Below are 23,159 nucleotides of genomic sequence, written 5' to 3'. Positions count from 1 at the left end.
AACGCCCGGCCTAGCAGCGGCGGGGTGTCCTCGTCCCGCGGGGGAGCGGCCCTGTCCCCGCCGAGGCGCTGGTGCGAGACCCGAGACCCGCGGCGGGGTGGGAAAGCCGCATCCCCAAAAACAAGCGCAGTGGTAGAACGGCGAGTCGAGTAAATGGAATTACATCCGACGGGCAGCGCGGCTCCGCCGGCGGGATGAACTTGTTCACGTCTCCCCGCAGGTGGCTTCGTCCCAGGCGCCTGGCGCGCACGGAACGACCTGGCCGTACGGTTATGGGGCAGCTGGCTCTGTTTGAAACTTCGGTAGGTTGAAGACATGGATCCAGGAAAATCTCGGCTTTCTTTAAAAGAGTTCGTAACTCTTTCGGGTTGCAGAGAGAAGACTGGAAGCAGGACCTAAATGGGTCTCTAAGGCCTCAGAAACCGGGTGGCAAAACCCACCAGCTTTATAAGCTTCACCTTGAGATTTGGAAGGCCAACTCCACCTTCTGGTTTTCCGTTGTGGTTTTGTTTTTTTTTTTTAGTCTGGCAGTGCTGAAGATAACTGATGGGCAATCCTTTTTAACACACAATTACTTTTCTTTGTAAGGCAATGCAGCAATGATTTTATTTTATGAATACTTCAGAAAAAAAGTTTTCTGATACAACTGTAGGAATCAAGAGTATATACCGTATAAATCAGATGAAGTTACAAAATTCAAGGAAATTATTTTGTGGTTTTTTGTTAGGTAAAGCCCTGTAATGATCTTAATTAGCCACTGTTTCTACTAAACCATATTTAAAAATGTCTAATTTAATGAAAAACAAATGTGCATTAAAGGTAGCTCACTTCTCTGTGAATTCTAGGCCAGGTCTCATAATTATGTGACTAACGTATTGTTTTGCTCCCATTTCCCTGCAGAATCAACATAGCTCAAAGAGAAGGAATTGAAACCTATTCCTTCCTGTGAATCATCACACAAATTGTTTGCAGGACTCCAGTCAATTGCAGATGGAAACCCACTCAAGAGAATAGAGGTTTTCTCGTGGTGGGGTTTTTGGGTTTTTTTTTCTTTACTGGTGGTAATGTGGAAGCAAACTCTTCTGCTTGGAACACAAAGCAGAGGGTGTTGGGCAAGCTGATCAGACTTAATTCCCCAAGTCTATCTGTACTCTGATTTTGATATGCAGCTTTTAAAATATAGTCGTTTTTCACAGTAAAATATTTATTAAAGGGAAAGTAACACTAAAGGGCTTAATGCAATTAAGCATCAAAAAAAAAATCCTTTGTTTTCTTCATAATTTTAAGCTGGTTTGTTGCAGACAGTGCAATGGTTTGCCTTGTTTGGAACTGTTAATTTAATCGAAGTAAATGATCACAAATTCCATCCTCTGGAATACGCTCACCCATTTATGTACTCTCTAAATTAAATGTTAAATTACCAGAGCAGGTTACAGTTATAATAGCCTTTACCTTACTGCGTTTTGGTGAAGTTAGTTTGCTTCTAGATTTTTCTCCTGTTTTGGGACCAAAGAAGTGACCTCCACCTTCCAGCAAAGAAAGAATAATTCCATAAAGAGCATGTTAAGGGACAGAATGAGAAGATAAAAACTCTGCAGACTACAGTTCAAGAGATAGAACAGTAACAGTGGGTACAGGGCCTCAGCCTTCTTTCGTGGCAGGGCTTTCAATTCTTACCACTTCACAGCTGTAGCAGGCTGTTTCCCCTGTTAGTAAGGAAGCCCTTAGACCAGTGTTGCTTTTCTACTTGTCTTCATAGCCATATGCTGGGCCAAATCTCTCAGCCCTCGGATACCTTAAGTGTCTTAGTTCTGGGTTTCAGCTGTACTAGTGCCAAACTGCAGTTACGTACAACTGTGGCAGAGAAGATGAGGTTCCTGACTCTGTCAAAGAAGGTATCTGTCCATAGTTCAGTTTCACAAAACTTCACACAAACTCTTAGCTCTTGACCTGTAAATCACAGGGAATGATTTGCTTGTCTTCTGTACCAGAACAGGAAACCTAATTCAATGTCAACTGAGAGATTTACACAGCCATTAATACCAGCAAGTAGAGGAGCACACTAAGTAAAGTACAATACAATTGTACGCCAACAGTAACAAAACCCCCTGTCCTACTGCTACCAAATTCAGCAGCAAAACTTCAATGAGAATGGGACTGAGCCCTGAAGGAGCAAGAAATTATTCACTGTCTTTTATGTTTGTGAGCCAAGGAGCTTATGGCAGCCTAGGAGCTGTTTTAGTCTACTAGGCCTGTCTTTAATATTCATATTTATCAGTTTAATATGCTTCCTTCTTTGTTTTAAGATCTCTTCGGGATTTCAAGAATGTTGCATTTGCATGTACGTAGCTAATATTACTGTACTAAGAACAAATGGCCAGTAGTATTTGCTGCTCAGTTTTTTCTCCCAACTAAACCTAATGTGGCCTAAATGGAAATAGTGGAAAAAAAGAGCTGCATGAAGAATAGGGCCTAGAGATTGCAAGCCGTCAGTTTCTGATTATCAGAACCACCTCACCTCCTCTTACTAGGGTTCCTAGATCACCCAGTGGAAACAGGAAAAAATAAACCACTTCAACTTGGTGTTCCTTCCTGGCCTTGTATTACCTCAGTTCTTCATTCAGAAATACATGATATTGTACTTCAACAGTAGAACAGGTTCAGATGGAGGGTAGGAAAATGCATAAAGAACTGTCTCAAAAGCCCGAACTGGACACTGGGAGAAACATTAAAAACATGGGGCAAAGAAGTGCAACTAACTTAGAAACCACGAACTATACAGGAAGACCTGCTGATGGAGGGGTAAAAAAAAAAAAGTATTAGAGAGACTAACCTTACATTTATTCCCAGACTTCTAAGTATATGAAAAACACACCACAGAGGAAGAGAACTGAGAATTGCAAAGGAAAAGGGGGAGTAAGAGAGGCGAGATACAAGAAGACGGAATGAAACTGAGGTAGTATCTAGTACAGGAGGAACAAAGAACACACACAAGTGACAGCAAAATCCTACAAAAAAACCTCATTTAGAATTAAGGTTTTTTTCAATATATAAATTAGTTTATTTTCCTTTAGATATAAAAGTTATAAATACAATTCATGTAAAACAAACAGTATCTGATAAAAGAGCACTGCATCAGTTCATCTGTCTGCGTAATTTGACGGAGACCCAGAGGCCCTGACCCTGCTAGGATCATTTGATGTCAACAGATAGCTTGACGAGCCCCTGCTGACAAGCCTAACTGAAAGGCTGAGTAAAGGGATGCTCCTATGGCCTTCTGAGCAGAGAGAAAATAATCTTGACTTGGAAATTGGCATTCTACCTTCAGGTCACCCCAAACTAACATAAGGCAGTTTCTTTCATACAGTCCTAGTCAGAAAAATAATCAGACAGGTAACAAACTGACATAGTTTTTCTGGATGGGTAGAGGGAATGCAGAGCCATCAGCCAAGAACTCAGAAGAGCACAACTGGAAAACACTGCCAGGTCTTGTCCCCAGCCGGATGAGCAGGAAGTACATGAAGGCACAAAAGAGATCCATGATTCAAGTTCTCTTCCTGACTGCTCTGCTGATGAGATCATCTCAAGACAATGGCTCACCAGCTAAAGCAGAATGGCCATCTGAGAGATAAGCGAGCTGGAGTTCTTAGCATCAATTCATAATTTACAGTTAAATACAGAGTTTACACGATTACCATCTTTTTTTTTTCCTGGCAATATCAGAAAATGTCTTCACGAAGTTTCGTTATGTTGAAAGAGCAAATGATATCTACTACTGCAAAAACGCCAGAGACCAAAAGCAATAAATCTGGCTCCTTGGAGCTTCAAACAGTTAGTCTGCTGACAATGACAATATCCAAAGCAGGAGAACACCTATTCTTGTGTCAATAGAGGGACAGACTTTTCCAGGATCATCATGAATATGCATAATGGCCATGAAACAGGCAAGATAGTAACTGTTCTCTGCTTTAGTACACAGCAGATGTGTACACTATGAGGCTTACATGTCACAGTGTGCAGCAATTCACTCTGATGAATCAAGAAGCATTCCATGCTGTGACCTACAGTCTCCATATTGTATGTCCAGCATTAAAAATGGAACACTGGAAGGACACATTGCAAAGCCCCATGATATATTTATTAATTTTTTTTAAACTTACTGATGCCTTCAAAAACACCTGTAATCTCCTTTTGAGGTAACACCTTCTTATAATCAGGTTAACATTATTTATGTCATGACTTGATATAATCTCACGTTAAAAAAAGAAAAAGAAAATGAAATCAGTCACTAACTTATTCCTAAAAATGTAGAACATTTTACAAACAGTGGACAAAAAAAATATTTCTAATCAGCTTACAGTCTAGATTCAATCAACCAGAACACTGCTTTTCAGGAATAGTACTGTATATAGTTACAATACTATCTTCTGCCAAATCCAGTCAGATTCCATCATCTCTTCAGTCTCATTTTTCACATGGTTAAGAATAACAGAAACAGCAATGGATACAATATCACCAACTAAAAAGGAAGCATTTGAGATTTGATTGTTCTTTATTTGGTAAAAAGACTGTCAAGGGATATGGAGTAATTAGAATAATGAAAGGGAACTGGACTATCAGCCTTAACAGAGAATCATCCCACAAAGTAAGAGAAAAGTGTTTTATTAGAGCCAATGTCTTGTTGCAGCTCTGTATTTGTTGAACATTACCTACAGTTGCACAGAGCCGTAACCTGAATCCCTCCATGTCTGACTGTTGTGACAGACAGCAAAATGCTACACAGGGCAAAAGAGAACACGTGCCAATAACGGTCCTCCTTTTTTTCTGAATTCATCTGATCAGGAATTCAAGAGTTCCTCATCAGATCAGTAGCATCATCTCCAGGGGCACTGTGGAAGTTCCAAGATACATGAACACTAAACCATTATTCTTCTAATCCTAGCTGCAAGGGGTTCCAATTAGTGGGCTAATTTCCTTAGCCTGCTCTCATGTGGCATCTGTTACAAAGATTCTGAAAGCAGAATCAACACCGACAACAAAAACATCACCCATATTTCTTGTTCTTCCACAATGCATACAGAGACTGCTCAGTCTTGGGACAGTCTCCTAAAATGGTCTGCTGTCAACTACTATAATGCACTGAGGCCTGGTATTTGCTTTCTAATAATCCTGCAGAAGTCTGTCCTCCAGTTCCCTTCCATCCCCAATGTGCTTTTCATTACTCCACCTGGAACTCTTACAACAAGATGCAGGGATGGGAGGGCGTTCCACATTTCAAGTCAGTTGTCTCTCATTCACAGGCCAATTTACTATCAAAGCTGGAGAGTCCAATAGCAAAGGCCTGAAGAGCACAGAGAGGATAATTATAGTCCAGAGTGAACACATCTTCTGCTACACGACCAAACTGCATCACAATGTAGTCAGCTGGGGAGAAAAGAAAGATTCAGAGACAAACAATTTCACAGTGAAACAAAGGAAAAAAGAAAAAAAAAAACCCACCACAAACAAAAAACCACACATCTGACAGTCCCAGATATATGCGGTTGGTGTATCTATCCATCCTTTCTCACCAGCGTGGCCTCAAAATCTGTTCTCTAGAGTGACTGTTATTCTGGAGATTACCTTTATTCTAAGAACCAAAGCTCAAACTACTCTTTTGCTGGGCTGAAAGTGCTGTATTAATCCTTTTCCTTCCCTTCAGGAGGCTTGCATTTGCCCCCTCTTTTGCTGCAGCTATGGACAGCAGTCTCTGCACCCACTCCAGAAAAAGGGAGGCCTTATATAGTTTTCTTGACAGCTGAGAAGTCCCCAGTAATCCTGAGCTGAATTCCTCCACCCAGTCTCCCTTCTCCAAGAAGGGTGTCCTATTCCTCCCAAACCTCATGAAATAAATTGGGTTCTCCCTGTTCAAATAAGCCCCACACACTCTCCACCAGACTCTTACGGTCATTGTCATGGACAATCTGGAAGTTCTTCACTGAGGCCTGAGTGACTCTCCCATGGAAGTTCAAAACATAGGATTGAGTATCATCGTTCCAGACTGGAGCCTTGTTGTGCAACTCAATGAGGTTCTCTAAATTTTTGTTTTGCCATTTTGACAGCAGACTCTCATGTTCCTGTTCAGAAGAAAAATATATTTATCAGATTTGGAATGGCTCTTCTTTTAAGTACTGCCTCTCTCATGTGTGTGCACTCTGTCACTTGAAGGTCATTCCTTGTTTAATGAAACACAATGGCAGCACTTAAACTCAGTCCTACTGAAGATTTCCTGCAAGTACCAGGAAGATACTTTAATGGATTCCCAGCCCAAGGATTCCTTTCCACTCAATAAGCTATCACCATATTTCCACCCAAACAAGAAAAAAAGAGTGAGAGAGAAGGAAGTGTGTGTACAGTAAATGGAGCAATTCACAGGCCACAGATGACTGCCATCCTGCTGGCAGGAATCCTTTCTGAGTCTCATAAGCTTTCTCTGATCTCGTTGGATCCAATTTCCATTTCTAATATTCTAAACTTTGAAACAAACAAAAAAATTCTACAATTAACTGCATAGTGGCCAGGCCCTGGGGTGCTTCAGTAGAAAGTTCAAAGTCTGCAGCGGGCTGCAAGTATGCCTTAAGTAGGTTAAATGTCATCCTATTGGGTCTAATAAGTGATGCACAATATGAAAAACAGAGAGAAATAAAACAAAAATGATACAAAAAGGAGGTAAACTAGCACATTAAATTTGACAAACAGAATGAATTACAAGAAGCTACAAATAGTAGCAAGTGAAACACGTGGCATGATTTAAAGTTCTGCAACAAATAAAATCCAAACTGAAATAATATATGCTAAAACTCCCAAGAAAAAGAATCCAAACTTAAAGGTATTTAATGGGAAAAAATCATCAGAAAACAACCTATTGTCGAGGTTATAGTAACTGTTTTAGTATTGTATACAGATATGACAGTGGATTTTTGAGGATAACCTAAATAAAACTCACTGTTCAGTTTAAACTAGTTACTTTATATCTTTATTTTTATCTTTATTTAAAGATGCAAAAATAACTCAGAATTGGCACCAAAGGGCATTTAGATGCAATTTTTCCTCCTTTACAGTGGAAGCAGTATTGCTTAATTGAAGGCATCACACTACAGAGAAGGAAGATGAAAAAAGAGTCAAACCCCTACACCGAAAGCTTTGCCAACTTTTCAGAACAGCTTTGTGTTTCAGCCTTGTCCACTGTCCCTATGCTTACCTGCTAGCAAAAAAGTTGGCAAAATAGGGGAGAAAAATAAAGGCAGGGCCATGGAATCATTGCTGTACTGACAGGGGAGACAGCAACACCAGTTGAAAGATGATAAAAAAATGACAACCTCCAGATACAATTTTCCTGCCCATTCACAAAACTAAACCTCTTTTCCAGGCTCTCATGACCCTGAATTTCCACTCTTGAAGATTTTTTTCCTCTGACCTCAACAAATACACTCTTGTCCTACTCATATCTACTCACAACACGGTTGCAAATACCATTTTCTAGCTTAAAATATTGACCATGTCTTTCAGTTGGCACCTGTCCTTTTTGCCTTTTGGTCTTCTATCACACCAAACATAAAACCCACATTAAGGGAACAGAATGATTTTCATCATACACCTTAATATATCTTCAGATACAGTTCTGTAAGCTTTTAGCTATAATGTCCCCCATATGTATAAGAAATCCTCACTAAAGAGTCACCACATCCTTCTCCTCATCCCACTTTCTCCTTAAAGAATCCTCCTCTTCTGTGATTCCTACAGAGACTGACAACATTCTGATCAAAATGTATTTATTCTCTTGCTACTACACCAGAATACCACCTTATCTATTTATTATCTATCTGTTGTAACTCATATACTGGCTAAGAACGTAAGCTCCCAGGAGGAGCAAGTTTGTTCTGTGTTCATCTGACTCTCAGTGTAACAGGGTCCCATTAGGCTGATTAAAGGACAAGTGAGGATACAAACACTATTCAGAAGGCTACAAATTAGGGAAAAGGCAAGAACAAATTAATCAACACCTTTAGGCTACATTGTATTTACTCTCCATGAGACTTGCTAAAGCCCGGAGTATTAACAACCTTGCTCTAAAAACCTTGATTGTCAGTAACACCCTGACTTCTACGAGAAAGTTTTAACCTCTTCCTCCAATATGAAACACAACCAAACTCCATAACTCACATTTCGTGGACGGATTGGAATTCGCTTATGATTCATATTCATTCCTGGAATGATCACAGACATTTTTCTGGGACCCTTAAATCCTAACACATTGGTTTCCTGAAAGACAAGGAAAGACATTATTTTAAGTAAATGAGATACTCCATCTCAAAGAAAGAAAGACAGCAAAACTGAACTTGAATCCACATTTGTATTGGTTTTTAGAGATTTGCTAGCTACAACTGTAGTAGCAGTTATCTAACTGCAACTGTGTTCAATCACTGAAAACAGCTTTTTCTCCCATTTTGAGAACGTTAAAAGACATACATAATATTACCTACTTTAGAGCGCATCTGTTATCCTAATGAAACATTTAGAATGAAATCAGAGACAAGTGCAATTTCCCAGGCATAAGATTTTGCATATGAGGCAAAACTGTGCTAAAATCTTGCTAGTGAATGAGCATATGATAAAGTATGATAAATGGCAAATATCTTTGACCTGAGTCTGTGTTATCTATATATCACCATTTAGGCTAAAATGTTTCTGAAGAATGAATAACATTCTTCTTTAGGTGCTGTTACTTGTGTTTAAGAGCATACCTACAATTTTGTCTCAAATCATGCCCTTTTATAAATCATTAAAAACAGACCCAGAAGGCAAAGTATTCAGCAAGTGTCCAAGCTTCAATCTTAAGACAAGCAGATTTTTCCAGAGTACTGCAGGAGACTACTCCAAGTGGATTGAGTATAAAAAGCAAAGGAAAAAAGTCTTGGCATTCTCAAACTATGCGTTTGATAACTTCAACCAAAATTCAAGGGCCCATTTAAAGTGTTCTGTAACAATGTCAGCAATAACCTTTAAAATTCCCAAAGACCAATTAAAAAGCCAGAATCTTTTAGAAGTACTGAATTGATTGATAGAAGTGATATAGCTTCTCCTAACAGCCTAGTGCATTTTGCAGACACAGAACATGGGTCTTTGTAGTTGCAACCTCTATTATTTCACTTCAGAAAGTCTAGGGGCACATATGAGAATGAGGGTACTGATTTTATTCATATATAAACTTTATGAACTTCTTGTAGATAAAAGTTCAGAAATCAGAAAAGCTGACTTTATATTATCTGCTGTAGTCATTTTAACACCTTGCAGTGTACAATTAGGTGGGGAACTGAAGAATAATGTATACAAAGAAAATATCCAGTGATACTTCTGTAGACAGACTAGTACTGGAATTATCACATCAATTTTTTTCCCAAGTGCCATTAAGATCAACAGAACAAAAAAAAAAAAAAAAAAGAAAAAGACCATTCTCCAGTAGGCTAATGCACCTTTAAATTTCTGCTGCTGTACCTGTGATAAAAGTAGAAATCCTTCCACTTGTCAGGCCATCATTTTGTAAAGAACCTCAAATTTTACTCAAACTTTAGGACTGGAATACAAAACAATGTGACATGAGAACCCTCACATAATTCTAGAGCGTCCACAAGTGCGTCCTCACTCTAAAGCCTAGACTGAGGTGATCCGCAAGACCAGGAGAAGAAAACATCTCTAGGATAGAGCTAGCAAATCACGATTTCCCCTGGAGCCATATTCTTACCAACAACAAGCTGCTACTGAAACAATACTAGCTCCTTCCTATACACCAAAATGCTTTTGGTTTTGCAAAAAATAACTCTTCTTCATAGGGTACTCCCAGTTCCTTCTTAGTGTCCACCAGATACCAGCTAGGCAAGAGGCAGTTCATGCTGTGGCTGGCTCCACGTAAAGGATATGCTGACCAGCCACATGCTGAACGATAGGCCAGGTAAGGAGGTCATCAGGATGTTAGTTTGAGTCTCTCTCCCTCCCCTGGCATTGATTTATTTTTTTTCATTAAACTTGTAAGAACTTATCTTTGAGGCCTCTGCCTTTTTTTGTATCTGGTTGAAATTGGTCAGTTGGTTCCAAAGTTAAGTGGGAGAGGCAGCCAGGTGGCATGATTTTTGTAAGCCCCGTTTCCTCGGTAACCAGGGCACAAAACCAAGAAAGGGGCAAAAGGGGAGAGGCACTACTTACATAACAAATAGCTGCAAGCTCCTGTCTCGTATGAGCCTTTTCCACTAGACCTTGTGCCTTGACTGGGCTAACTCCATGGTCATAGACTGTAAATTTAGTTCCCATGAGGTTTGACCTAACATCAGGTTATGGAAAGACAGAGAAAGAGAGAGGCATCAGTGGAAAGTTTTGTCATCTTCTGAAGGTATTTGTACAGCACAGTAAAAGCACACATCTCCTGTCATCTGAATCTTCCTATTGCCAGCTCAGTAAGGAACTTCCGCAAAGTGCCCATGGTGAACTGAGCCTGTAACCTATCCTGGAAAAGCATCAAGTCTGTATTCCTTCTCTGAATTGCCACAGTGAATGGTAATGCTGAAGAAAGGTTGCCAACGTGGGTGAATACAGATTACATTAAGCAGGACAATGCAAGTTCATTCCCTCTGAAGTGATACCAGATTGCTATTCAAAACCCCCAACTCAACTAAAACGAAAATCCAATCTCTCCTGTCTGTAGTTTTCATCTGTGGTTCTCACCTGAGTTTTCCAATGAAACTTTCTCCTTCCCGGGATAAATCAGTTGGGTCAACTGATATGAGGTAATTGGATGTTTTGCTCTTTTTTCGTTTTCTCCCTGCAAGGAGGAACGTCTGGAAATACAAAACTTTGATCAAGACTGGAGCTTTGCAAGAATGCAGAGGCATTGCTAGGTGTTGCTATCCAAACTGTTAACTCTCCATTTCCCACATCCATTCCTCTTTTTGTTCTGTGCTGTAATTACCACCTCCACAATTCTGATCTCTTCCACAAGTGCCCGCCCTGAAATCCTATTCCTCCAATCAGCTCACTTGGCAGTCTAGATTTAATGCAACTGTCCTTTCTAGTCTTCCCTCCTTTTCTTGCGGAGCAGCTCAGTCTCCCTGCTCTTCTTTATCCTTGACATTTTTATACTTCTTAAATTTCATCTTTCATTGTATTATGGCTTTTAAACCTGCCAATTCCCTTCTTAGTGCCTTAGCCAAATATAAGCTGTCCTAATCTGCATGCTGGCTCTCCTCAGCTTCTGGTTTCTTACCAGAAGTTCTCCCTTACACCAAAAATATTCTGTGGTAAGAGTACAATAGCCAAGATACTATGTGCTGCTTCCAATACCTTTCTGTTGTCATCCCTTTCCAGATGCATGTAATAAGTAGGGAAGAGGCCCCGGTCCATTCCCTTCTTATCTCTAGTGATTCGACACTTTATTGTAATACCACGGGGCGCAGGGCGTAATGCAAAATCCTCCAAGTTCTCCACTTCTCCCAGCTGTGCATCTGCCTGAGGGGATGGACTACAGGAAGCACCTGTTTCCTGTGGGAAGAACCATCATATTAGCAAATTAATATCAGATCAGAGGCTCTGGTATTCCCCAAGAAAAGAAAGGTCTGTTGAAACAGAAGATCTCATGTCTAAAGAAGGTATTTGGGAAAGGGAAGTTAAATGAGAGACCACCTGTGTTTCTCTGAAGAAAGCGGCTGAAGACTTTTGCTCTGAGGAAAGACTAGCCCTCGGAGGGGAGGGAGGAAAAAGTACCCATTAACCAGAGATGAGTGAACTACTAGGAAGGGGAAAATAGGATGAGACACTGTAAATATTCTAAGCAAAGAGCCTCTCTGCTTTTAGAACTTCAAACACTGTGGGCAAATAAGGCAGCCTGATAGTATGGACTGGTGGATGCTGCAGTAAGATAGGCTGGGATTTTTGTGACTAAAATGAGCACTGAGATAGGGTACAGTACAGAACAGGAGCAGAAACGGACTAAGCTGACAGTGGAACCACCTCAACTAAATGCTGGAAGAACTTTAGAATAACGTGTACAGTCAGGATGCAAGTTGTGGTCACCAAAGGAACCAGAATTCTAATGGAAATCTGGTATAGGTTATTAAAGTTACTTTTTCTTAGAGGTAGCTGAATCCTGTGGATTGTAGAACCCAGGAGATTCGCCCCTTACTGGGCCTTGGAGATGAGGTTGCTGGTTTACGCCCAGCAACTCGCCCACTAGTGTAGCACAACATACGCAGTCACCTCACAAATACACTCACATGGGTCTTTTGAATAGTAGCTTGGATTTGTAAGGCTGTCCAGCATGCATGCCCAAAACCTATGTCCTTTATCTGGTCACCAGCTCAGACCCTGGGTCTTCCTCATGCTGGTCTCTTCCAACTCACTGGCTAGTCCACCATATAGTTTGTCAGCATACGAATGTATGTATTTTACACAAACACACACACACACACACACACGAGAACACATTCACACAGAAAATCATTAGAAATGTAGTTTTAACACCTGCGGTAAGACACACCGCAGTAATCGGGCACAAGGCTTGGACAGAAAAGCATACTGTCTCACAGCTGTTTACATGCATCTGGTGCTTTTTAGCCCTTTTACTCTCTATTTTCCCATGCTTACTACTCCCTGATCCACCTTGACCTCTTTCTTTTCCCTCTTGAGTCCCTTTCCCTAAACACCCCATAAAAAGTTTTCTCCAATCCCAGAATTCTCTGTTCCATCCCAAAATTCTGTTCCTCCTTGCATCCCACAATAAATGCTACAAACCTTCAGGCAGTGATCCCTCTTAAGTTTGCATGGCATTTCAGTTTCTCTGAGTCATCTTAGTGGATATTACACCAGAGACAATGGCCTAATCTGTCTCCTTTGAGGGTCATAAGAGTAGCTGATTCATTGTGTTCCCATCTTCACTCATTAAGCTACTTGGGTTCCTCCGCCCACCATTGTTCCTTTAATCATTACTAGGTCTTTCTGTTTAACTCAATGGCCCTTCAGTCAGATAACCTGACAATCATGACCTTCCTCTGCCTTCAGGGAAGTAATATGCTAGCTACTGTAGTTGCAACTACTATATTTCAACCCAGTGCTCAAGGGGTCTGTACTAAAATCAAGCATGTGCCCAGCCCACATCAGAAATGGATTTCAAGACACTTACTGCAAAAGATTTCTCGCTGTTTGCAGAACTAGGCCTCTCAGATTCAGGATTCGGTGAATGAGATGCCAGTGTCTTACTAGTTTCCTCCTCTTCTGTGTCCTCATCAAAATTCAAACTGCCTGAAATCCCTGTCAGAATACAGGATCAAGCAGGTAACCTCTGACAGAAGGTGTCATGAGTTCATGGCATCACTAATTCATATATGACTCCTGCATAGCTATTCACTCTTTTAATTAATTTCTGTTGTTTCAACCGCTGATTTTCTTCATGTGCTATATTGCTTCCCGAGTCTTGTAATTCAAACCCCTAGTGACATTTTGCAGCTGTCACTGTGCAGATGATTAAGCAGCTGTCAGAGTTTTATTAATACTTATTTTACATGATATTACATGATGTAATGTATTGCTTAATATATGCTGTCATTGAATTAATTTTGCTTATTTTCATGCAAAAAAGCCCCCCATGTCTTAAGAACAAAAAAAGGAAATGCAGATCAATATGCCAACACCTATCCTATAACTTGGACTCTGTACAGTTTGCATCCTTTACCACTTCACTTTAATCCTATACACACTGAAATGGAGTGTGATAATTTTTCAGTAAGAGCCCTAGTATTCTTACATCAGTAGGAATAACTCAGGTCTCATGAATACTGCCAATGATTTGATTTTTAAAACAGAAGCACGGACTGAGTAGTTCCAGGACTTACTTACTTCATCTTAACCTAAGCACAGTTATGCAGACATGACCGTGGGTATATAACTAAAATAACTCTGGGTAAAGACATTTTTAAAGAGCTTCCGTACACATCACTGTTTGGTGTTTCCTTCCACTTGGAACTGCATCATTTTGTTCTGTGATTCCATTCTTTAATTTAGCTGTAGAATGGAAAAGCATGTAAAGCACTATAGAAAATGAACACACTCAGCCTGCTAAGCTGAATTATTTTCTGAGACCCAATATTATAACAGTGCTCCAACACAGCACTGCATAGAAGAGGCACTGCTGGAATTTCTTTGTCTCAGATGAAACAGAAAAATGTAGTCTTAACAACCTGTCAGTAAACTTCCCAAAGCACATTTGGAAAGAGGAAAGGCGTTAACCCTAGTACTCCAGCCAATTTCAAAATTCACTGTTTATATTCTACCTCCACTAATTTCCCCTGAAGTTTCTGGATATTCTCTCCTGCTTCCTTTCTTAACTCTTGCGTAATGTTGCTATCCATAGGTAAGCAGCTGTTGCATCTCACAACTGAATGAAAGTATTTCTACATATGGTAGTACCTTAATACATAAAGTGTACTGGAAATATTCTGGGAGACAGGCTCTGCAAAATAAAAACAAGCTGTGTACCTTATTAAACACTTGCCATTATTTTGCTGCAAAGTGCGTAGGCTGCATGCAATAAAAAAAGGTTTCCTGTGGCACTGGCAGCAACAGAAGATAACTTGGCAGACAGAGATGGACACCCTGCTGGTAAACTACTCAATGAGATAACTATCTAATATAAAACTCTAAACCTGTTGATTATGACAGCCTCTGACTCAGAAAGAACACCTTTCCTGTTAGTCTCCTAAACAGTTAAATTATGGCATTTACTGGCTATAGAGGGTTCTGCTGTTTTGAAAATAGTCAAGCATCATATCCAGCTATAATATAACTGGAATAAAAATACCCCAAACTTTAGCAAAATGTGAAGTATAGCATTTTGCACCAACTTCCTTGGAAAGGCCAGAAATTATACAGCACATTGATAAACCTTTAAAGCATAACTGGTATGTTCCAATTAATGTCAGAAGAAGGAACTGCAGTTCTGCATTTCTACATGCTGTAGAATCTACTAGCTCTGCATTTAAAAGTAATATCCTACAGATACTTCCTTCATGATTCCTCATATTTTTTAGTTTTTTTAATGCTACTGAAAAAAATTATAAGAAGTAGAAGAGCCCCTGAAAAAGATTTTTGCCCATTATCAACTCTTACCTCGTTTCTGTAAGATTTCTTGCAGATCTGGCTTGCCTGCTGTGTCTGTTAGAGCCTCTCCATCATTTTCCTGATCTGCATTGTCTTCTGTTTTGGAAGATCCAGCAGAGAGAGTTTGGAGCTTGGTCCCCAAATCTTGCACTTCTGATTTCAGAAAAGCAGCTGGTCCATCAATGCCTGCAGGCCAAAATGAAACAGAATGCTAAAGTCTATTTTTTTATGGCTAAAGATGCATCCCAGGATGGTTCTCTTCCTCTTCCCTTGCTCAAGCATCCCTTTAACGTACTGATGTATACTTGCTCAACTTTTGTCAGAAGACTTGGGAGGAGTCAGGCCTGACTGGTACAGACCACCTATTAGTTTAAACATATCAGGCATCAGTTTCTACTTTTTTACAAGGGCTTAAGCAATTAAAACGAGTTGTATTTGTCATGCACACTGATATCCTTCAATTTACTTATGGGCAACTACTCTATTTTCTTTTCCTTCACGTTCCTTGTTTACTCCTGTGACAATAAGTGAGTGCTCTACAGTGAACATCACAAATGAATTTGATAAAAATATCTACAGCCACAGGCAGCAAAAACTGTAAATGGATGCCCTCTATCTTTTTGGTAGAAATGAAATTTCCACATTTAAACACGCCACAGCTGTGCATTGCACTTCGTAATTGGCGGAGATGTCTTGATTTGGCATAATACTTAATACATGTTTGTGTAGCATTCAATATGTAAGTGTAGTTCCAGCTCTGGATTTCTTGCTTTCCCACTGTTTTCCTTCTAAAAACTTCACTGCTTTATCTAGTCATCAGATTTCTGACGTGTTTACTGCTGTTACCACTTCTTAACAGGATTTGTTTGTACTGATGAAGCTTCAGAACTATGGAAGCTAGTGAGGGAAAGTTAGTTTTCATTTTTCTTTCTTGTAGTTTCAGTACTACTGAAGTTTCCTAACTTAGGAGTTATATCTTTTCTCTCACTCTCTTTTTGACTTAAGTCTTTTAACAGAAGCTTTCTCCCACCTGATTTTAAACACATAAATGCTACCATCCACATCACTAGTCTCCTCCCCATCCTATGATCCTGAAAGACATCTGGAGAACCAGAAAAACATTCAAAAGACAGGGGATAACATAGTTCCAAATGTGATCTTCAAACTAGGTAACACTGGTTTGTTTGGATTTTTAAAATTCTACTCTACACATTAATTCCCTATTAATATAACGGTGGTATTGTAACTTCCTGCAATAGCATGCATCTCAAAGCCTTAGTATGTTTCCTGTTACTTTCTTGATAGGCTGATGGGATCCTGGCTCTCAAACTACTTCCTGACGCTTCTGCTGGAATGTAGGGGTGTCATTGCTGCTCTTTTTTCCTACCTGTGGCATGGAAGTCTTAAGGGTGTCACTACTGTATTTCTCTTAACTCCTAACAGAATGGTCACTATTTTACTGTAATGTTTTGAGACAACTGAATTATTGTCTTTGGCTCTGATATCACTTTGTGCTTGTGACTTTCTGGACTACTATAGCTTGTTTGTTATGTTTCAGCTGTCTCCCTGAAGCCCACAGAAAACAATAGATGAGGTAAAACCCAGCAAGAACCTAATTCAGTATTCTTAAGACTTGGTTTTGCTGTTGTCTACTTTATCATTCAGTCATACGCAATCTTGACATGGAGTACACTATGAAGAAAAGTACAAGCAGCCACTACTGGATCATTTCCTTTTCTTTATCCTACAGCTTCAGAAGACTCTCTTACTTTGGATTTGTATCTCACTACCTTTATAGGAGTTCCTAATCCATTTCTACAGTTCTTCTTAGCCTAACATAAGGGAGAGATTACTTAAAGGCACATGAAGATTCTCAGCTGTCACAAAATTCAAGGTAAGGTTTTTGTTTGTTTTTACAGTTCAGTATTGCTCAACCATACTGTACTACAGTTCTACTTTTGTACATAAAAAGGTATGTAATCAATCTTGTTTATCACTTGACCGCTGTTGTAGGTGCCTATCTATGACATAAAAGGCATGCACTGGCATTTTGGGGAACATTGTTGCAATCAAGTTGATTACTTACCATGTAAAATAACATCACTATGGAAAGGGGTAGGAGTTTCTACTAAAGGAGTCTGCTCCTCACACCCTTTGGGCTTTGACCTACGCAGCTTTGCCTCAGGATTTGGCTGTACCATCAAGGGATCAAGACGTTTCTTCCTCTGCTTCTTCTCTAGAAGAGCTCTCTGTGAAATAAAGAAAAAGCATGAAATAAGGATAAATAACCACATCCAGAGAGGCAGAAACCATGCCCCAGCCATTGGCAATGACATGTCACTGATCAGAATCTCCAATAAACCTGAAATCCTCTTGTAATCTCTTAGAAAAATCCTACACACAGGTATCACTGTGTCTTTGGAGTGAGACATTGCCTTTAACTCTCTGTCAGTGGTTGATGGGTGTTATGGACACTTGCTTATTTTCTGATCTATCCTGAGACCATCAGCAGGTTATTTCACCTCCTTTCATCGAGTCTAAACTGCAGCAATCCTTAATATAAATAGACAAATTCAGCAGTCATTTATAATCCAATATGAAACAGGACTTGCAAAGGAAAACGTTTTTATCTCAAAAGCTATCTTACAGGGAGAACTCAAAACAAATAGTTCCCAGAAACCAATGTTGAGAGATTAGACTTAGATGGGGGGTGGGGGGGTGAGGGGTGGGGAATAAAAAAATTTTAAAAATTACAGTCATTAAAATAGGACTGATCCAGTAAAAGGAAAATTGATCTACCTTGCAAAATTTTTCCATGTAATTCAGGATTGAAAGGAAAGAATAGTAAATCCAAATGTTAAAAAATAAAACATTGATTTTCCAAGATACATATACATTTGATGTTTATGATTTCCTACTAAATGAGAACAGAAACAACTTCTAGACTTAAATCAAGGCAAATGGGGACATTGCACCATTTTAAAGACAGCCACACTTAATCCTTAAAAGTTAAGGTGATGCATGAAGAAGAAGGAAAAATCATAGTCTAATATTCTGTAATGCACCACTATACAAATGATGTGCAAGGCCCTTGCTATAGATGCAGTTTATCCATGCCTGCTTCTTAGGTGCCTGAACACCCCCTGAAAGTTGTTCTTGATCATAGAAACCCTTTCTCCATCAAATTCTTTTCAGTCTCCAAGGATCCATCAGACAACCAGTACCAACAATTCAATCCACTTGAGACAGATGTCTTTGGAAACCTTTCCTCTCCTGTTATGTTTTTTTCTTTCTCTTGTTGGTCCTTTCCTACCCTATTAGGCTTTTTATCTCAAGTGAGGTTAGTTTCTCAGGCAACCTCTCCTTGAGGAATTCCAACACAACTCAGCTCTTGGTAATTTATTCTTTCTGCTTTTTAAGCACTTGTCAAAAAAACCAAACCAAACCAAACCCCCCCCAAACCCCCAAACACCCCCCCCCAAATCCCACAACCAACCCCTCTCCCCAAAACACCCCCCCAAAACCAACAAAAAACCCAAACCAAAACAATATTTTTTATTTAAACACATAATTACACTTTGAAGTCTGGACTGCAATACAGGTAGTATTGTAATACTGCAGTATTGTACAGGTAGTGCAGTAATACTGCAGAATTATTTGCAAGGATTTTCCTGCAGGGCAAAAATTACATAGAATTTCAAAGACATTATCACATTGGTCTAGAAAAAGAAAAGAAAAATAAGCAGAAGTCAAGTTCTTAGAAAATTATGATTACAGATAAAATTTGTGTTCTAGAGAGGTAGTCAGACCCTCCAGAAGAATTTACATTGCTTTGTGCTGTTTGTTTGTTTTTTAAATTAATGCTGAAGTAAAAAAATTCATGATAGTTTATAAATCTCTAGTAGTTTAAATAAAAGGAGAGAGGGAAAACAAGAATCAAAACATTATACTCTGAATAAGGATTTGAGAAGAATTGTTAGCAAGGTTTCTCTACCTGACAAACAGACTGACAAGAAAAAAACAGACACATCCTAAAGGCAGTAAGAAAGTACACAGCTACTGCTAGAATCGGAAATTGAATTTGGGATCACTATAGGATATAACAACTTTAAGAGCTACTTAACTGATTATTCTATTAGATGAGCTTTTTTAAACATTTCATTGCTCACCAGTCTAAAAATTTTTTTTTTCCTTATTATAATAAATTGTTTCATCAAAGAGTTTCTAGGACTCACCAATCCATTGGTATCACATTGGTTTATACTGCAACCTACTTTATTGCTGATAGATGTGACCGACCTTCTTGCAAGAACTTCAGGATAATCAAAGTGACAAACTTGATAGTAATTTAATTTGTTTTTAAAAGGCTTCTCTCTACCACTTTGCTTACTGAGAATGGAAAAAATCTACAAGCCCACTGACAGGACAGATAGCAGCAGTTCATTTTCTCTACATAAGGTGGCAGACCAGCCTTACTTTCAGTACTATGTATCCTCACTCCACTAAGATGAAGTAGAAGAAAGGAGACTGTATTTTGTTTCATTTTGTCTATTAACTAGTCTTTTCCTCCAGCTCTGTGTTATAGTAAAAATTGATATAATATTACAACGAAAAATTTAGATAGTTCATGAACAGGACACCAGAACACATAATCCATTAGATAAATAACAGATACAGATTATCATGATTTGTTCAGGATTATTTAATACACGGAGTTCACAAACTTTCAGAAACATTTTCTTTGCACCACAGAAAAGCATAACAACAGAATACAGGATGATTAAAGGATCACAAACCACCAACTCTGGTTCTAATGAGTTTCCAACAAGGTAAGAAGTCAGATGTGTCAATGAATATATCATAGCAGATTAATAAGAAAACTAGTTTAGTATTCTTTCTACAACTGTGACAAACAGGAAGATGGTATACAGAAAGGTTCCAAGCACTCCACCCTTGAAGGTGCAATACCATACTAATTATTTGGCACGGCCCTACCTTAGTAGGCCATGCAGGATGGACTCTAGCTCTGAAACACCCTCTCCACTCTTCCAGCTCCTCCTCAGTTCATGCTGAGGCAGCAGTGACAATGCTAGTGATGATGGCATTAATGAAACTTCGTGTCAAGAGTGAGTACCATCTCGGGTACATTCAGAAATATGCCTTGAGCTTCATGCTCTCCACCCACAGGGAGATGGCAATATTGCACTTAGAGCTGCAGGTGCCTCAAAAGACACAGGAACACCTTCTACTGCTGGGTTGAAGCAAGCACTGCCTGAGCAGCCACACACTCTCTCCCCAAGGAAAAGGCAGTAGTCTAGATAAAATCATCCTGGCAGGCTGAGCTGGCCCACAGATGGAACTTGATGTCATGCGTTATTATAAATAATACTTTACTGAAATTACAGTGTTTCCAAACCCATCATAAAGATGGATGACAGGCATATGTCTTTGCTGTGGCAAATGCTTATTCCAGATTCTCTGTATGGCCAAAAGTTCTAAACACGATCCTGCTGGATTAAAACATTTTACATTTTTTATCCCAATTCCTATAAATGTTTAGGACAAATTAATCAAGTGGGGCATCAGCTACAACCAGCAATGAGTCCATTATGTCTGATAGTGATCTCCTATTGACCTCTATTTCTTCAGAAGGCATGGTACTATTCATGTAAAAGTTAAAAGCAGACTTTAAAAGTTAACATTCAAACCTAAATATACAATCCTAAATTAAAGACTGTTAGCATTTCTCAACAAATCTCATTTGCAAGGAGGCAGGGTGGTGTTAAAATGTATTTTAGTGAAATTTTCTAGCTGTTGGTTTTACAGATGATTGCAGTCTCAACCAAATCCACGAAATCCTGAAACAAAATTGCAGAAGGGTGCGAGTTCTTTAAACTCACCTCTTCATGACTCAACTGATGGCTGCTCTGAGGGAATTCCACCCAGCCGAACAGCTTTGTTTTGGTGGAACAGCAACGCATTCCCATGGCGAGCTCTGAAACTAGGCATACATTGACCATAGCGCCTAGCGCTAGGAGCCAGTGATTACTACCAGCTTATGACCCAAGACAACAGTCCTAAAACAGACACTGAGGTTCATCGCCAAGCAGTCAGACCATCCTTAGTTTTGGAACTTCTTACTATGTGGCATTTGGCACTAAATGCTCTTTTACTGATTACTTTTTTACTGATTACTTGAACTAATGTGTTTTGGGTTTTTTGGGGGGGGTGTGTGTTTTGTTTTGTTTTTTCAAAAACAAGTGTTACTAGATAGCCTACGGGTAAAAGGATTATCCTAACTTCCACAAATATGACCAAAGCTAAATTTTACTCCTTGACTCTGAAGTGTTTTAGATAGGCGCCTATATACACACAGATAAAGCTGGTAATAAATCCACTGTCTGAAGTCAAAGCTAAGCAAACTCAGACTAGAAATAATGAACAAGTTCTGGTAAAGAGGGTTATTATCTGCTGCAACAGTTCCTTGAAGACTGTTATGTCTGGATTTAAAGATCCTCAGCTGAGACTGCTTTTCTAAAAAACATACTTTAATTTGAACACAGATGAATTTAATGCAAGACAGTGATTTGTGGTCCCTGTGAAATGGCCAGCTAAAGAATCATAACAATCTCACATCTTCTAATCTATTTATAAGCATTTAAAATTTCACAGAGGAAGAATATTAAGGATGGATACTTTATTGCTTTGAAGAATATGGTGATGTAAGCATCCAGCAAACAGCATTTTAAAAACTGAGACCTATAACCTAGTATTTGACAAATGCTTGGCTGTATGTTTTCTCTGTAGGAAATAAAAAAAAAAGTCAAAAGATGCTGGAAATATTTCTCCACAGCAGTGTTAAGGAGATTTTTCAATAGCTCAGGGAAACTTTTTCTTTTCCTTTGATGCTTAAAATGGATAACTCCCTGCAGTCTTCCTCTCTTTTGATTCATTCCCGCGTTGTGGTGACTCAATCCCAATGAAATGAGAGGATATATGAAAAATAAATGTATCAAAGCAATTAAGCCTACAAGCCATAGCAAGGTTGACTTAAACTAACCAAAACCATGAAAATCTTTAAAGAAAAATGTTAGCAATAAGTTCTTGTTTGTATTCTTTAGACCAAGCATTTTTAGCACTTCAGCCCCATTTCTCAAGTCTCTAGATGGCTAACGTTTGTTTTCCTATACTTATTTTTATCAGCTTCAGCACTATCATTTACCTGATTCTCTAGTTTCAGCTGTCGTAGCTTCATGCTTTCATCCTCAAAGATGCTGGAAAAGAGAAAGAAACAAATTAATTATTGCTAGCAAATAATTTGCATTATAAGAGCACAGGATATTCACAGACTACGACTTCACCGTCAAGACTTTAAAACAACTGTAAGATATAACTTCTATCCTGTGAGAAGACCAAGTTACAAGGCATTAAAAAACAAAACGTACTTCATATTCTGCCATAAATAGGACCAAATGGTAATTTAATCACCTTAGTAAACTGTTCTGAAAACATTTTGTAAGCAAAAAAGGCTTTGTTACCGATGGACGGATTATGAGCCACTACTGAAGTGGGCTATAAGACAATTCATATCCAAAGGCTTAGCACCATTCAAACCAATTCAGTAAAGTCCCTGTTCCTTCATAAAATACCCAATTCCAAATTAACTCAGAATTTTAAGTTTTATCTTGGAGTCAAACCTACACCATTTTCTCCTCCTGCCAGACTTCCCAGAACTACTGTTAATACCTCAGAGAATCTGTATTTACAACAGCTGATATTAATTCCTAGAGAAGAAAAAATAATTATTTCACTAAGTGTTTTATAGATAACTTTCATAAGAACTTTAGTTTTTCATTCTAAGTTGTGTTCCATATAGACTGCCCATTTCGTTTTGCACGATAATGAATTACATAAAGTGCAATTTAGAGCACTTATACACAGCTTTGACAAAGACCTCTCTGGAAGTGAGAAAGCATCAGGAA

The 23,159-nt window shown here is 39.1% G+C and overlaps 1 protein-coding gene across 1 annotated transcript in view; it reads right to left on the bottom strand.

Annotated features, from left to right (window-relative positions):
• Window positions 1–3,625: 3,625 nt before the first annotated feature.
• The window catches only part of TULP3 (tubby like protein 3), a 32,637-nt gene continuing 13,103 nt past the window's right edge, over window positions 3,626–23,159 (bottom strand). The window contains exons 2-11 of the mRNA XM_010575404.1: window positions 22,400–22,451; window positions 17,264–17,426; window positions 15,187–15,363; window positions 13,205–13,332; window positions 11,371–11,568; window positions 10,756–10,868; window positions 10,240–10,354; window positions 8,203–8,301; window positions 5,945–6,116; window positions 3,626–5,424 (exon numbers count right to left, since the gene is read on the bottom strand). Coding sequence (XP_010573706.1) covers window positions 5,291–5,424; window positions 5,945–6,116; window positions 8,203–8,301; window positions 10,240–10,354; window positions 10,756–10,868; window positions 11,371–11,568; window positions 13,205–13,332; window positions 15,187–15,363; window positions 17,264–17,426; window positions 22,400–22,451 — 1,351 coding nt within the window. The 3' untranslated portion in view covers window positions 3,626–5,290. The remainder of the gene's footprint in view (window positions 5,425–5,944; window positions 6,117–8,202; window positions 8,302–10,239; window positions 10,355–10,755; window positions 10,869–11,370; window positions 11,569–13,204; window positions 13,333–15,186; window positions 15,364–17,263; window positions 17,427–22,399; window positions 22,452–23,159) is intronic.

This window comes from Haliaeetus leucocephalus, unplaced genomic scaffold (assembly GCF_000737465.1).
Source record: "Haliaeetus leucocephalus isolate CR32 unplaced genomic scaffold, Haliaeetus_leucocephalus-4.0 Scaffold473, whole genome shotgun sequence".
NCBI classification, from domain to species: domain Eukaryota; kingdom Metazoa; phylum Chordata; class Aves; order Accipitriformes; family Accipitridae; genus Haliaeetus; species Haliaeetus leucocephalus.
This window is presented reverse-complemented; position numbering and strand designations above follow the sequence as displayed.